Source organism: Equus asinus, unplaced genomic scaffold, assembly GCF_041296235.1.
Source record: "Equus asinus isolate D_3611 breed Donkey unplaced genomic scaffold, EquAss-T2T_v2 contig_1, whole genome shotgun sequence".
Lineage (NCBI taxonomy): Eukaryota > Metazoa > Chordata > Mammalia > Perissodactyla > Equidae > Equus > Equus asinus.
In genome coordinates, this window is record NW_027224738.1 from 183,240 (window position 1) to 200,430 (window position 17,191).

The window sequence follows — 17,191 nt, forward strand, 5'->3', positions numbered from 1 at the left end:
AATTTTAATGACTTTGATATAATTCTGGATCATCCTACATTAGTATCCTCTAACTCATGAACCACAGAAGTACTAAGTCGGATTGCTAGTGGCCATAAGAGAGAGTAAAATCATGTCTTAAATTAACAGAGAGCAAGAGCAGAAAAGACCTTAGATATGTTGTCCAACTTAATGTATAAAATCATAATCATCTAAACATGATTAATTCTATTATACCATAAGTTAGAGTGCTATGCAGCCATTCAAAATATTTGTCAAAATAATGAAACTACATATGATAGAATTTAACAAAGAATTTGAGTATTTAAGATATTCTTTTGTTTCTTTTTAAATGCTGTTTTTCTATCTGTTATGACAAACTCTAAGTTTCAATTGGAGAATTTTATCCTTTTACATTTAATGTAATTATTGACAGTTAGATTTAGGTCATCCGTTTTACTATATGTTTTCTTTTTTTCCGTTTGGCTTTTGTTCCCCTTTCTCTTTTTTTCTTCTTTGGGGTTAATAATATTTATTTAAAATTCCATTTTAACTTGCTTTTTCTATATGTGCCTATTTTTAGTGGTCAGTGTCTGTATTTAAATATATATATATGTATATATATATGTATTTATATATATAATTATTTTATTGGGTCATATTGGCTTTCAACCTTGTATACATTTCAAGTGTCTATCATTATATTTCGGTTTCTCTTTAGACTGCATTGTGTTCATCACCAATAATTCAGTTTTTATCCATCACCATACATATGTGGCTTTACCATTTCATCCTCCCTCATCCCTTTTTCCTCTGGTAACCACTAATCTATTCTCATTTATGTGTTTGCTTATATTCCACATAGGAGTGAAATCATACAGTATTTCTTTCTCTGTCTGACTTATTTTGCTCAAGATCCATCCATGTTGTCTCACATGGGAGGAGTTTGTCTGTTTTTATGGGTGATTAGTATTCCATTGTATATATATACAACACCTTCTTATCCATTTGTCTCTTGATGGGCACCTAGGTTGCTTCCACATCTTGCCTATTGTGAATAATGCTGTGGTGAGCATACGGGTGCATATATCTTTTTGAATTAGTGATTTCATGTTCTTTTGATAAATACCCAGTAGCAGAATGGCTGGATCATACAGTATTTCCGTTTTTAAGTTTTTGAGAAATTTGCATACTGTTTTCCATAGTGGTCACACCGGTTTGCATTCCCACCACCAGTTTATGAGCATTCCCTTTACTCCACATCCTCTCCAACGTTTGTTATTTTTTGTCTTGGTAATTATAGCCATTTGACTGGTCTGAGGTGATATCTCATTGTCGTTTTGATTTGCATTTCCCTGATGATTAGTGATGTCGAACATCTTTTCGTGTGCCTGTTGGCCATCTGGATATCGTCTTTGAAAAATGTCTGTTCGTATCCTCTGCCCATTTTTTTATTGGATTATTCTTTTTTCTTGTTAATGAGTTGTATGAGCTCTTTATATATTTTGGAAAGTAACGCCTTGTCAGATGTATGATTTGCAAATGTTTTCTTCCCATTGGTAGGTTGTCTTTTCGTTTTGCTGATGGTTTCCTTTGCATTACAGAAGCTCTTTAGTCTGATGTAATCCCATTTCTTTATTTTGTCTTTTGATTCCCTTGCCTGTAGAGACATGGTATTCAGAAAGATACTACTAAGACCTACGTCAAATCTGTACTGCCTATATGTTCTTCTAAGAGTTTTATGGTTTCAGGTCTTACGTTCAAGTCTTTAATCAATTTAGAGTTAATTTTTGTGTATCATGTGAGACAATGGTCTACATTCATTCTTTTGCATGTGGCTGTCCAATTTTCCCAACACTATTAATTGAAGAGATTTTCCTTTCTTCATTGTGTGTTCTTGCCTCCTTTGTTGAAGATTAGCTGTCCCTTGATGTGTGGTTTTACTTCTGGGCTTTCAATTCTGTTCCATTGATCTGTATATCCGGGTTTTTTATGCCAGTACCATGCTGTTTTGACTACTACAGCTTTGTAGTATATTTTGAGTTCAGGGAGCATGATACATCCAAATATTGTTTCTTTTTTCCCCCCTCAGAATTGCTTTGGCTATTCAGTGTCATTTGTTTTTCCATATAAATTTTAAGATTCTTTTTTCTCTTTTCATGAAGAATGTCATTGGTATTCCATTCGGGTTTGCATTAAGTCTGTAGGTTGATCTGTAGATCAATCTGTAGATTGATTTAGGTAATATGGACATTTTAACTGTGTTTATTCTTCCAATGCGTGGGAATGGAATATCTTTCCATTTCTTTGTCTTCTTTGAGTTATTTCATTAATGTCATAGTTTTTGGAGTATATGGCATTCACCTCCTTGGTTAAATTTATTCCAAGTATTTTATTCTTTTTTGTTGCAGTTGTAAATGGGATTATAGTCTTGACTTCTCTTTCTGGTGGTCCATTACTAGTGTATAGGAATGCAACTGATTTTGTGTGTGTGAGGAAGACTGGCCTTGAGATAACGTATTTTGCCAATCTTCCTCTTTTATTTTCTCCCCAAAGCCCCAGTACATAGTTGTATATCCTAGTTGTAAATAGTTCTAGTTCTTCTATTTGGGATGCCACCACAGCATGGCCTGATGAGCGGTGTGTAGGTCCACGCCCAGGATCCCAACTGGCAAACTGCAGGCCCCCGTTATGGAGTGAAATGCAAATGATTTTTGAATGTTGATTTTGTACTCTGCAGCTTTACTGTATTCGTTGATTATTTCTAATAGTTTTTTGTTGGATTCTTTACAGTTTTCTGTATATAGAATCATGTCAACCACAAATAGTGACAGTTTTAATTCTTCCTTTCCTTTTTGGATACCTATTATTTCTTTTTCTTGCCTTACTTGTTTGGCTAAAATTCCCAGTACTATGTTGAAGAAGAGTGGCAAGAGTGGGCACCCTTGTCTTGTTCCTGTTCTCAGAGGAATGGCTTTCACTTTTTGACCATTGTGTGTGATGTTGGCGGTGGGTTGGTCATATATGGCCTTTGTAATGTTGAGGTACTTTCCCTCTATACCCATTTTATTGAGAGTTTTTATCATAAATGGATATTGGAAAAGAAATTGAACTGAATCCTCTAAAAAGTAATGTAAACTTCAGATCAATAAGAAAGTTTATGAAATCTATAAAAATCTTTTTCATTCTCATATTTCAATAGTGAAGAAAGAATAAAGTGGAAAACAGTATCATTTGCAATCTCAATAGAAACATCAGACACTTGGGAATCATATTTATGTGGACCCTAACTAAATTTATAAAGAGATTTAATTCATTCAACCAATAATCATTGAACAATTAGTCTTCTGGGTACTGCAGTAAATAAGATAAACAAATGGGAGAAAATGTTTTGTTTTGTACTTGTAGTCAGAAATACAAAATGTAGGCAGGGTATGAATTTTCTGGTCCAAGGTGCTGGGAAGAATATATGAATGGAGCTTGGAGCACCATGGACAGTACAGACAGTCGTGCTAGCATGTTTAGTTGGCAATAATTATTCTACTGCAGAGATCTGGAAGAGTAGGAACCAGAGATAAATCTAAAACCTAATTTGCAGCTATGAAGGTTACAGGAACAGATTCTGTCTCCAAAAAATATGTGGTTCTCCCACTTTTTTCCCCAATGAGTTGAGGTTACTCACTAAAAGACTTCATGATACTATTATTCATTTTCTGACCATTTTTTACATTTTTTTGTGTTACAAGTATAATATTTGATTCCATTATTGAAATAATGTACAATGTGTAATTGAAAAAGTAAATGATTAGACATTATATATGAATGGAGTTATAGCTGAAGCCTTGTTTATTTCTTTCCATCCAAGCAGGACCAACAGAACATCAAAGAGGTATTAAAATATGAAAAAATGTTGCTATGTGATGGAAAACAGCACCTTACAGAAAGCCTGAGAGAAAAGTGCTTTAGGATAAAAGTAAGTGCCCCTGTTCAAATTACAAATAAATATTGGGGCCCTTCCAAAGGCCTGAGGAGTCACAGGCACCTCTATGGAATGAATAGATAATGCTCAGTATTCTTCTAAACTTCATAATCTAGTACAGATATGTGTGTGCATACATGCATACATACACAAACAAAACAGTGGGGTTTGGGGCCGGCCCTGGGGCCAAGTGGTTAAGTTTCTGCTCCCGCTTCGGCAGCCCAGGGTTTCCCCAGTTCAGATCCTGGGCACAGACATGGCACCGCTTGTCAGGCCACGCTGAGGCAGCATCCCACATAGCACAACCAGAGGTACTCACAACTAGAATATACAATTATGTACTGGGGAGGCTTTGGGGAGAAGAAGAAAAAAGATTGGCAACAGATGTTAGCTCAGGTGCCAATCTTTGAAAAAAAACAGTAGGGTTTATGATTTTGAGGCTTCACTGGAAAGGTGGTATTTCAGCAGATACCTGAAAGGAGTCAATGGTTGAGACATACAGGTATCTGGTGGAGAGCAGAACAGGCAGGGAGAACAGCAAGGACAGAGCTCCTGAGCAGAAGCTGCCTAGTGGGCTCCAGCAACATCAACAAGGGGGAAAGCTAATGAGAAACGAGGTCAGAGTTAACAGGAGGAAGCAGGCTGTGGGGCTTTTAAAAGACTTTGGGTTTTACTCTGAACGAGATGTGGATCCACTGGAGAGTTTTGACCACAAGAGAGACATGGTCTGACTTACATTTTAAAGGGATAGCTCTGATTGTTGTGTTGAAAATTAAGTGATAGCAGGAAGACTATTTGAAAGACTAATTTCAGTAATCATGCGAAGATGGTGATGGCTTGGCCCAGAGAGGTAGTAGTGGAAGCAGTGAGAAGTGTGTGGATTCTGAACATGTAGTGAGGGTAAAGCCAACAGGATTTACTGTCACCCCTATTAGAACACAAGATCCCTAAAGACTTCTGTGTGTTGTTTATGGCTGCATCACTTAGCACAGTCCTGACAGAAGTCAGCCTTCAATATGTATTTATTAAAAGTACAAATGAATGACTAGACAGTGCTGCTCCAACCATAAGGTGATTCCTCCTAAGACCAAAGGCAAGAATCCCCTCTCCAACATCCCAGATTAATGAACATCTATCTAGGTTTTCCTTAAATTATTAAAAGGAGAGCTCATTATTGTCAGAAGCCCCTTACTCTATTGTTTAGCACCCTGAACTAAATATGTTAATACCCGATTGAATGTAAAGTGTTCTTCCACCTGTGCCCTGACCAGCTTGTCACCTGTCTGGTCTCTAGAAAGTTGAGCTGCTGGGCCTGGGCCTAATGGGTGTCTGCCATACACAAGGCACTAGACTGGGTGCTTTACCTCATGAGACAGAGTTTATTGTTCCATTTATAAACAAAGAAATTGAGGCCCAGGAGGAAGTTTAGTCATTGCCCAAGGTCACACAGCTGGTAAATTGGTAAAATTAGGATTTGAAACCAAGTCTAAGTTTAAAACTTGGGTATAGAAGCATTTCTACAAATGTAATTTTATTTCCTTTAATTTATAGTGTCTGTATGTATTTTATAGGTTATATTTAGATATTATCTAACATTTTACTTAATTCCCTAGAAAACTTTGTGGAAATTATTGTAGTCTTCATTTTGTAGTTGGGAGAATGGCTCAAGGATTTCCCCAGTCAGGAAGTGACAGGGCTAGAACCTGAACTCTAACTCTGATAAAAGGTGAGAAATCTCAGATTCTAGGCAGATAATAGAACGTAGGTCATGTGATTTGTTGTCACTCGTTTTGATGCTGGCTCAGTGAGCTGAGGAGTCGAAAGAAACATTTCTTGGACTCTCAAGGTCTGGCAGTAGTGCTCTTTTATTCAGGAAGTAGCATGGAGTAGCATGGGGACAGGACCTATGGGCAGTGAAGAGCTGCAAACATGGGTTGAGGGTAGGGCTAAATTTATAAGGCATAAGTATGTGAGTTGCTTCTTTACAAGACAAAGGAAAAATTAGGTAAAAAAAGTATCAGTGCAGGTGGAGTCTGGTTATCAGGTGGTCTTATAACTTTGGGTAAGAATCAGATTGAATGAGGTCAGGATGTCCCATGCTTCTGTGAGGATGATATAGATTGGTATGTAGGCCAGGAAGCCTTGGGCTTTTCTCCCTGAGGCATCCTTGATCCTCATCAGTTTTATCTGCTCACTCACACCACCTATTGTCAACAGAAGCTAGCATTCAGCCTTGACCTACAATACATACTAGATTGAATTCATGCAAATTTCTCTTCCAACTTTGTAAATGTTCATTCAAATCATGGATGTTTAGAAGACTAAAAGAAAATGTATCAAAATGATAACAATGGTTGTTTCTGGTTTTCTTTGTTATAGCTGTTTTATAGAGGATTAGAATTGGCCACCCCAAGATATATCTCTTTGGCATGAAGATTATTTTGGGCTGGTTACTTTCAAAAACTGCAGACATGAGAGAAACTCTGAAAAGTAGAAGTTACCCTTTGTAAGAGACATTTCCATTTGTAAGGGAAATCTCCATCTGTAAAGATGTCTCCCTCTCTGTACCAGGAAGAAGGGGGATGACCTTACCTCTAGAAACTCTTATCAATGCGGAAGGCAAGGACTTAAATCTGCATAATAACCTTACTCTTGTTTACTGTACTTGTCTGGTAACCTCCCATACTGACTCCCCCTACCCACAACATCCTCCTTTGTCTTTAGCTGAAGATGATATTTAAGGTGAGAGCTTCTGCCATTTTGGTGAGTTGCTCAGTTTTCCTGGGTCTCTCCCATGTATACATGTTATAAAGCTTTGTTTAATTTTCTCCTGTTATTCTGTCTCATGTGAATTTAATTCGCTGTCCAGCCAGAAGGACCTAGAGCGTGTAGAGGAAATATCTTCCTCCCCTACAGTTTAAACTTCTTAAATTTCCACAATGATTATAATTATTTCTATAATCCAAAATCGACAATAACATTTTCTCTTTGTTTTTTATACACAAAAGTCTCAATTTATTTCTGCCCTATAGAAAGTGTTAAAGCATAAATTTTGTTACAATTCCAGAGCTAGGACTACTTATTGTTAAAGTAGAATGAATTATTAAATTGAATGAATTCTCACTGCCTTTAGGAGCTTCTGAAGAGATACACAGAGATGGATAGTCATTATGAGTGCTTAAATGGACTCTGCCTTGACTTGGAGAGGGAAATTGAAACCCAAAGAGAGCTTTCAATTAGAGTAAAAGCAAACCTCTCACTTCCACATCCACAAACCAGACAGATTCAGAAACTTCTCACTGCCAACCAGAGATGTTCCATGGAGTTCCACAGAGTCATGAAGAAACTCAAGGTACCACCTGTTTTAGTAATATCTTTGTAAATATTGCCATTAATTTCAGTTACAAACCAGTATATTTAAGTCCTGCTTTGGGAGTTGGTGTATTTGCTAATTAGTACATTTGCTACTGAATTAAAGATGGCATGGGTCTGAGAATAGCATGTGCAGGATCCTCAGTGCATCTAGGACCTGCTCATTCAACAAAACCTGAGCTCTGCCTTTGGCCTTAACAATGTGTCAGGGTGCTGGGGAGACAGAGATGAGCAACCGCTAAATCTCTCCTAGTCCAGTGGGTGAGGCAGACATTTGAACAGGTGAGAAGTGCAGTAGTGGACAATGTCCTGGAGAACAAGTTGAAGACAAGACTGGACTGGAAGCTGGGCTCAAGCAGTAAAGCTTAGAGTTCATTTTAGAGATGAGGAGGGGTCACTGGACAGTTATTTTAAGTGGTGGCAGTAATGTGATCGGGTTGCCATTGTAGAGACTTCACTACAGACAAAGAAGAAATGAGTCTGCAGGGGATGATAAGCCTGGTGGCAGAGAGAAGAGACAAGAGGCAGTTACAATTGTCCTGATGAGATGTGATGGGTGACAGTACTATGGGGGAAGGATTCATAGGGATGGAAAGGATGAAAGAAGTTAAAGAAATATTTGGCAGTTTACAATAGTAGGTCCATGTGCTTGACAGTGGAGGGAGGGGAGGGAAGTTCAGACTGAGCCCCAGGATTTGGGCTTAGCCGGGTTTGTGGATAGTGGTGCCATTAACTGATAGAAAGAAAAAACGAAAGGGAGAAGGCAGGTGAGGCAGGAGGAGAGATCTGGTGTTTAATTTGAGATGTTTTGAGATAGAAATACCTATAATGGAACATCCAGGAAGAGAAACCAAGTAGGCTTTTAGTTGTGAATCTGAGGTTTGTCAGGAGAAAAATCAGGACCACAGATAAAGATGTGGGATCCATCAGCATTTGGTGATAGATAGTACAACAGGTGTGAATGAGGCCACCCAGAAGCATAATAGAGTGAAGATAAAAGAGAACTCTGGAAAAGATCAGTTCTCAAGAGGCAGTAGCAGAAAAGAGAGCAACACATGAGTTTGAGGTTGGAAAAGTCAGAGAGATAAGAGAGAACTGAGCAAAAGTGCCATTGGTCAAGTCAGTGGAGGAGAGTGTGTCCAAGATGAAGTGGTCAAGAGTGGCAGATGCTTCAGACAGCCAGAACATGAATGAAGAGATCCCCTCAATTGTTGACAATAGAGCTTACTGGTGACCTTTGTCAGAGCAGTTTTAGTTGAGTGGTTAGGAAAGAGGCCAGATTGTAAATTGTTAAGGAATGGTGGAAGTTGAGGAAGTAGGAAGCGGTATCTTCCCTACCTAGGTAGATTGCCCCTCAGGCTCTAATAGTCTTCAAAAGCCTAACAATCAGATATCCAGAACTTATTCATGAGGTCCATAGAACCAGGGCATTCAAATTCTTGTCCCCTTTAAGCCACACTTGACAGGTAAGTCCTGAGGCAGGGCACACTCACGTTGGCCACCCAGCTGACATAGGCAGGAGAGGATGTTGAAATGAATCTCACTGGGAAAACTGCGTGATATAATTAACCAAAAGGAGGCAATAGAAAAAGGTGGGTTTATAGGGAAAGGCATCATGTTACATTGTAAACATATTGAATCTGAGGTAACTGTAGGACATCCCTGAGGTAGCTCCAGAAGGAAGTCAGAAATAAGAAACTAGAGGTCTGGAAGTCACTCTCCGAAGACGCTGAGAGTAGAAACTTGGGAATAGAGAGAGGTTCTTCCCTTCTTCCTCACTCCTCAGAGGATAGAGACAAACAAGACAAGCCGCCCCACCTCTTAGTCTTGAGAGTTTAGAACTTCCTCTAAACGTGATAAAAGTTTCATTTCCCAATTTGTTTCATGTTTTCCTGCAAGTATGTGTTAAGCCATGTTACAAAGATAAAGGAAGAACAACATGAATCCATCAGTAAACTTGAAATGGTTTTTATTGATGAAGTGGAAAAGCAAAATGAACTGCTAAGTAAAATGCAGCATCTTCAACAAGATGATGATGTACCATCCAGAGAATTAGGGGACCTCCAGTTGAGCCAGAAAATGGATCTACATATTGAGGTATGATTTATTTAAAATGGATTTAATTAGATTTTAAGTCTTTTTATCAAATAGAAAGGTACCTCTTCATGTGCTTAGAGTCATTTTCATTTATGAAATTAAAAACAGCTTGCAGAGGGGCCAGCCTGGTGGCGTAGCAAGTGGGTTCCTGTGCTCTGCTTTGGCAGCCTGGGGTTCGCTGATTCAGATCCTAGGCGTGGACCTGGCACTGCTCGTCAGGCCATGCTGTGGCAGTGTCCCACAGAGAAGAACCAGAAGGACCTAGAACTAGGATATACAACTATGTACTACTGGGGCTTTGGGGAGAGAAAAAATAGGTTGCAGGATGACAGCTGGCCAGATGTAAAGAGTGCCAAGTCATAGACTAGCCTCCTTTCAGAACTACACAGATATAGAAAAGTAGACTTAATATCAGCAAGTAGGATTTCTTGGAAGGCCAGAATAAGTTTCCAAATGCCTTCTAAAACTTCCTAGATCTGTGACTGGGAGTCACAGACATTTGTATTGTAGCAACCCCACATGGAGTGTCCTGCTCTCACCCAGCAGTGTGAGGCCCCTGCAGTTCCCAGTATGCATGCAAGGCCTGCTGTATGCACAGAAAAGCTGCATCCAGAAGCACTTCAGACACTGTCACAGATTCATTGTTTCGAACAGGTTTTAAAAATGCCAAAAGGCAGAATTTGTAGATGTGCCTCTGTTACATAGCCTATACTGCCAAAATTTTATTATTTAAATTAGAATTATATTTCTAATATAATGAGGATAAATTAGAATTATGTTTACTTCAAAATATTAGAAGTGAAAGTTCAGTAAGGTTATTTTCCCCTTTTTATGATATTTGTCTGATATTTAGATAAAAACTTTCCTAAGATTCAGGAGATTCAATGCTTATTTTTCACACAGGAAATTCTCAAAGATTTTTCGGAATGTGACTTCCACAGCGTAAAGATGGAATTTCAACAAGTACTGAGTAATAGGAAAGAAATGACCCAGTTTTTGGAAGAGTGGTTGAATACTCATTTTGATATAGAAAAGCTTAAAAATGGCATCCAGAAAGAAAATGATAGGATTTGTGAAGTGAATATCTTTTATAATAAAAAGATAATTGTAAGTAGTACTTTTTTTGTGCTCATTCTTTTTTTTTGTTTGCTTTAACTTTTCTGCCTCATTCTTAAAAAGACTTAGAGCAACTTAATTTTAAGTATATTTTCTTTCATTTATTTGTATATGCTTCTTTATTTTTTTATTTGAAAAAGAGTGACTGTAAATGTATTCTTCCTCTAACACATTTTGCTTCCTTAAGGTAATTAAATATATCAACTTGTAAAGAAGATAATAAAATGTTGCAGTATAACAATCCATTTCCACTGGTGAAACCTCAAATCTTGCCATTTTCCTCTGTCCTTTCTCGCTTCCGTAGGACCCGAGCCTTTTCCCCCAAGTATCCTCAAACAAGGTGAGATGCTAGCCTGTTTCAGGGCTGTGGGCAGCACCTGTGGTCAAGCCAAAGACAGCTCTAGTCCACTAATTAGTGAGGCCTTGTGCTTCTCACCTCGGTGCTGTTGCTATCATACGTGCTGATCCTTCAACTGTGAGGTTCAAACATGTGGTTTGTATCATTGTTCCCAAGGTGACCAGCCCTTGTGGACAGATTCATATGAACCAAGATTGCTTGAGATCAGTTTTATTAATTTGTTTTACTTTCCACTGATGAGAAGATTCATTCGGCTTTCTGAAGTAATCTCTACCTCATACACCTGGTAAAATTGTCATTAATCAGAAAGTTGCTTGTTATATAGGCAGTTGGAGCAAAGGGAGCTAGATTAATATTATAGCTCCTAAGATTGGTTTTATATTTCATTTGTTTGGGTAGTTCTTTCCTGACACTTTAATTTCATCTGGAAACTATACTTAAATCACATTGAAATGTAGATAACATTTTTAAAAAAGGTTTTCCTGTGGATAGTGAATCCCATTTGTCGAATACCCCAAGCTAGCAAAACAGTAAATGAGCTTTTAAAATAAAAAAAAATGGTCCACAATCAATGAAGAAAAGCATAAAACCAGTGTTTGGGATAAGATAATTTCCATATAATTCAGTGTTTTTCTCATAATATTGAGGGCTCACTTGTGGTTAGAAAGTAGAGATTTCTGCTCTGTGGATCAGCATGGATATGTGGCTTCTTCCACCATCTGAGCATAGCAATTGATAACTTGGTGTGGTGTGGGGTCAGTAGTCCAGAACCAAGGAGAGTCCAGGGTGCCAGCAAGAACACAACTAATTTAGGATCCGCATCTCACAGAACTACCATAAAGCCACAAAGAAAGATACAGGTAAGGCCAAGAAGGCATTCATGATGAGAGCAAAAAGTACATCCCATAGGAATAGGAAGTAAAAAGATGATAGAAGCAATTTCAGAGTGAGTCAGCCTTTGATGTAACGAGGGTATGGATTGGCTGTTACTCCCTGCACGGAAATAGAAGATTTTCAGATTACGAAAAGTCAGTAAATTTTTTTCCTTATAAACACTGAGGTTTGAAATGAAAGAGGAAAATAGATTGTTATTAAGTTTACTGGGTATGCTCTGCTATTAGATGTCAGTTAATGTTTATATATGACATTATATATGTCATAACATACATAATGATTTTAACCTGACCAGTTCTTCAGATTCCTCTTCATATGTCAGTGCTGATCTAATAGAATGAGATTATCATCTTGCAGATCAATATGAATCCTCTCTAGTCCTTATTCTTCTTTTATTCTCATAATCAATATCCAGCATCTTCTGAAATGTCAGGAACTGGTGCAAGCCACAAAGAATGTTCACATTCTTTTAAAGTACTATTCTAGAATGTTCTGAATAATGAATTTCAACATATGCCTTGTCCTAGAACTCTAGTATTTTCCATAGTGGTTTTTTTAATACGTAATTCATTTTAGAAGCTATAGTGTTGTCTTTACTACTCAATAGGCTATAATGAATGAATCAACAGAGTTTGAGGAAAGAAATGTGACCATCACCAAAGAATGGGAACATGACCTGAAATCAGTGAAAGAGAAAAATGAAAAACTGTTGAAAAACTATCAAACTTTGAAGATCTCTCGAACATCTGGTGCCCTTGTTAATCCTACTACACAAGGCGATAAGAATCTTCATGTCACATCAAGAGCTACACAACTAACCACAGAGGTATGAGATTTCTTATAAGATGTTTTTCAATTTGCAGCTTCATTGTAGAGTTAAAGATGTATCATATGTAACATTTCAGAGCAAAATCACAGTATTGAAGGTATTAGGGAACATGCATGATGGACTTGTTTTTTAAATATAGTTCTATTGGGGCGCTCACTCAACTAATTATAAAGCTACATGTTACATAAGATCTTACCTTTGAATTATAAAATAGAAGTAACTCATGCCTTAATTTGATTAATAGGTATGTATACCACTTAAGGTGTTATTACCATACATTATAAGTTTTCTAAATCATGTGACTTTCTATTAAATTATAATCTATGTCTATAGTACCAAACTAGTTTAGAGAGAAAGAGCAATTTAGCTTTTCTCTAATTATCATCAGTGTCTTTAATATTGGTTAATGTGATCAAAACGAAAATGGAAGAGGCTAAAAGTATAATAAATTTCTTATACAGATTAACCTGTGCCCAAGAATCAGTACATTATTTGAATAATCCAATAACTGTATTAACTGCCCTTACTTGGGAATCTGTACAGCAAACACGCTGTTTTATTTTGTTAGCACACACGTCTTAGTGGGGAACCCGAGTGAATTACAACTTAGCATTTTTACCAAAATAAATATTTATAATAAAACATCAACTGCCAGTTTAATAATTATTACTAGTGGAAACTAGAAGATCACTAATATAGAGTTTATTGATTTGCTGATCACTACAGACCTCAGTCAGCTGTAGAGGTAAAAATAGTGGAAATATGAAACCCATCTTCCAAAGCAATAAGATAAACAAGCACAAGGAAATCCCATTTTCAATGACCCCAGGAAATACCCCATCAGATAATAAATCGTATGTTATTAGTTTGATAATTAGGCCAAATCAGAGTAGCACAGAGCAGGTCAGTGATGTGGAGGTAGAGCAGTGGGGCAGGCAGAGAGTTGGGCAGTCCACCCAAACAAGTAGGAGAATTCAGTGCATGACAGTAGGAGCAGTCAACTCAGGGGGGAAAGATAGTCTGCTTAATGTTTGAATCAGAACAACCAACTAGCCATCTTAGAAGAATAAGTCTGGACTCCTACCTCATTCATTAAACAAAAGTAAATTCCAGGTGGACCAAAAAGAAACGTTTTCCAGGAAAACCTGCATGTGTGTATATGTGAACAGTCTTATATTATGAACAAATTAAGATATTTTTGTACTTATAAAAAACTGGAAATAACCTAAATGTTCATTAGTAGGTGACAGGTTAACTAGTTTATAGTACCTCCATGAAATAGGATATATTTACCCATGAAAACAAAAATGCGAGAGATCTATGTGTTGATAATGAAAAGATCTGGAAAATATATTATCAAGTGAAAATAAAATTTTTAATTTTTTAAAAAGCAGGAGGCCAGCCCCATGGCATAGTGGTTAAGTTTGCATGCTCTACTTCGGCGGCCCAGTTCATGGTTCAGATCCCAGGCACGGACCTACACCACTCATTGGCAGCCATGATGTGGCAGCAATCCACATATAAAATGGAGGAAGATTGACATAGATATTAGCTCAGGGCTAATCTTCCTCAAGCAAAAAAAGAGGAAGTTAGCTCAGGGCTCATCTTCCTCAGCAATAAAAACCCACAAAAAACCAGAAGTATATATTTATTGTTGTTATGTGCTGTAGAGTCAGCTCTGATTCCTGGCAACTCTATGAATGAGTGATGTCCAATATCCTGTCCTCAAGAGCCCTACTCAGCTCCTGTAGACTCACGCCTATGGCTTCCTTTCTGGAATTACGCCATCTCGTATTTCGTCTTCCTCTTTTCCTGCTGCCTTTTACTTTTCATCATGTCCCCAAGGTAGGATAGTCTCAGTTTTACAATTTTTGCCTCCAGAGATAGGTCAGGCTTAATTTGCTCTTGGACCCACTTGTTCATTTTTCTGGCAGTCCAGGGTATCTGTAGAGCTCTCCTCCAACACCATATCTCAAATGAGTCCATTTTTTCCTGTCAGCCTTCTTCACTGTCCAGCTTTCGCACCCACACATAGTAATTGGGAATGCGAGGGTGTCGATAATCTTGGCCTTGGTCTCTAATGATACTCCCTTACTGTTGATGATCTTTCCTGATTCTTCCATCGCTGCCCTTCTGAGTCACAGTCTTCTCTTGATTTCTTGGCTGCGGTCTCCATTTAAACTGATGACTGAACCAAGGGAAACAAAACCTTTAACAATTTCAGTGTCTTCATGGTCTACATTAAAGTTGTATAGTTCTTCTGTAGTCATATCTGTCTTCTTCATGTTCGAATGCAGTCCTGCTTTGGCTCTTTCTTCTTTCACGCTATTCTGTGTGAACTTTCTTCTTACACACTATTGTGTGTGTGACTTACTGTTTTTGTAAACTGTATATTCACATGCGTAGATACATATAGAAAATTTCTAGAAGGATACACTTGAAAGAGTTTAGTAGTCGTCGCTTTAGAGTCAGTGGGGGTTCTGAGATGGGGGAACTTAATCTTAATTATATGCCTTTGGATTTTTCCACATACTTGTATTTTTCAGCATAAAAACTAGGTAATAAAAATAAAGGGAAAGATATGTTACATGTATTCCTCTAAAGTGTCAATTAACAAATATACTTTCTGTAAGTAGTGTTAATTTAAAATGTAAGTGCCTATTTAATATGCTTAGCACCATGCTAACTAGTAAATAAAATAAGTACTAACCTTATATAAAATCTGGGCCTCTTTTAGTCCTAAATGATCAGCTTCTAAATGAAAAAAATAATACATGTATAAATTGAGTGACATTTGGAGTCTCCATCTATCCTATGTTGATGCAATCTGAAAGATTAATACCTATATATGATCTTTGTTTCATATAAACTGTGATTCTGTCTTCAAGGCACACCTTATATATGTGTGTTTTTTTTAATAGAAGATTCAAGAGCTGGAAACTTCACTACGTGAAGCTAAAGAAACTGCCATGCAAAAGGAAGACAAGATTATAAAGATGCAGAAAGAGCTTGAGATGACTAATGATATAATAGCAAAACTTCAATCACAAGTTAATGAATCAAATAAATGCCTTGAAAAAACAAAAGAAATGATCCAAGTACTTCAGGTAACTTAAAACTCATTTTATAAATAAAGGCATAATTTTATAAATTATGCATAATAAATATAAATAAATGCATACGTTTATTTTCATGCCAAATAATGATTGTTTTCATCTTCCTGTAAAAATTATTTTTAAAAAACATAAATATTCTTGACAGTTTAAAATATATCTTATTTTTTTAATTTTTTTTAATTTTTTTACTTTTCAAAGTAAGGAAATTTTTTATTTTCACTTTAATTTCTGAATGCCAAAAATGTAGAGGATGTATGTTTGTATATCTCTAGTAGTATATTGCAACATTTTTTCATAAATATGTTTTTTTTTTAATTTTTTATTATTGCAGTAACATTGGATTATAACATTATATAACTTTCAGGTGTACATCATAATATATTTCGAATTCTGTGTAGATTACATCATGTTCACCCCACAAAGACCAATTATCCATCACCACACGTGTGTCTAATCACCCCTTTTGCCCTTCCCCCTCCTCCCTTCCCTTCTGGTAACCACCAATCCAGTCTCTCTTGCTCTGTGTTTGTTTGTCATTTTTATCTTCTACTTATGAGTGAGATCATATGGTATTTGACTTTCTCCCTCTGACTTATTTCACTTAGCATAATACCCTCAAGGTCCATCTATGTTGTCACAAATGGCCAGATTTCATCATTTCTTATGGCTGAGTAGTATTCCATTGTGTATATATACCACATCTTCCATTCGTCCCTTGATGGGCACCTAGGTTGTTTACAAGCCTTGGCTATTGTGAATAATGATGTGATGAACATAGGGGTGCATATATCTTTTATGCCTTTGTGTTTTCAAGTTCTTTGGATAAATACCCAGCAGTGGGATAGCTGGATCATATGGTAGATCTATTCTTAATTTTCTGAGGCGTCTCCATACTGTTTTCCATAGTGGCTTCACCACTTTGCACTCCCACCAGCAATGTTTGAGGGTTCCTTTCTCTCCACATCCTCTCCAACACTTGTTGTTTCCTGTCTTGTTAATTATAGCCATTCTGACCAGAGTGAGGTGATATCGCCTTGTAGTTTTGATTTGCATTTCCCTGATAGCTAATGATGTTGAACATCTTTTCATGAGCCTGTTGGCCACCCATATATCTTCTTTGCAGAAATCTCTGTTCAGATCTTTTGCCCACTTTTTAATTGAGTTGTTGGTTTTTTTCTTGTTGAGACTTTCTTTTTATTTTTCAAAAAAATATGCTTCTTATCTAAATATTTAATACTCTGTTAGATAAGTACATTTTAAAATTATATTTTTTTCTACTTAATCCCCTGTTATTGAGTCCCACCTGGTAGCCTATGGGCTTAATCTAACCTGTTTTCTCTAGAAAGAGCAGAGTTGAAATGTTTTTGAGCTTGAATGCCGTTACACAAGTCGCACCCTCCTTCATCACAGCCTTCCTTCCTCGTCTGAGCCACAGCTACTTCTCACTCTTC

At 37.1% G+C, this 17,191-nt stretch overlaps 1 protein-coding gene across 1 annotated transcript in view; it reads left to right on the plus strand.

Annotated features, from left to right (window-relative positions):
• The window catches only part of LOC139042819 (centromere-associated protein E-like), a 34,683-nt gene that overhangs the window by 5,492 nt on the left and 12,000 nt on the right, over window positions 1-17,191 (plus strand). The window contains exons 3-8 of the mRNA XM_070503353.1: window positions 3,845-3,952; window positions 7,092-7,310; window positions 9,230-9,427; window positions 10,331-10,534; window positions 12,403-12,621; window positions 15,546-15,731. Coding sequence (XP_070359454.1) covers window positions 3,845-3,952; window positions 7,092-7,310; window positions 9,230-9,427; window positions 10,331-10,534; window positions 12,403-12,621; window positions 15,546-15,731 — 1,134 coding nt within the window. The remainder of the gene's footprint in view (window positions 1-3,844; window positions 3,953-7,091; window positions 7,311-9,229; window positions 9,428-10,330; window positions 10,535-12,402; window positions 12,622-15,545; window positions 15,732-17,191) is intronic.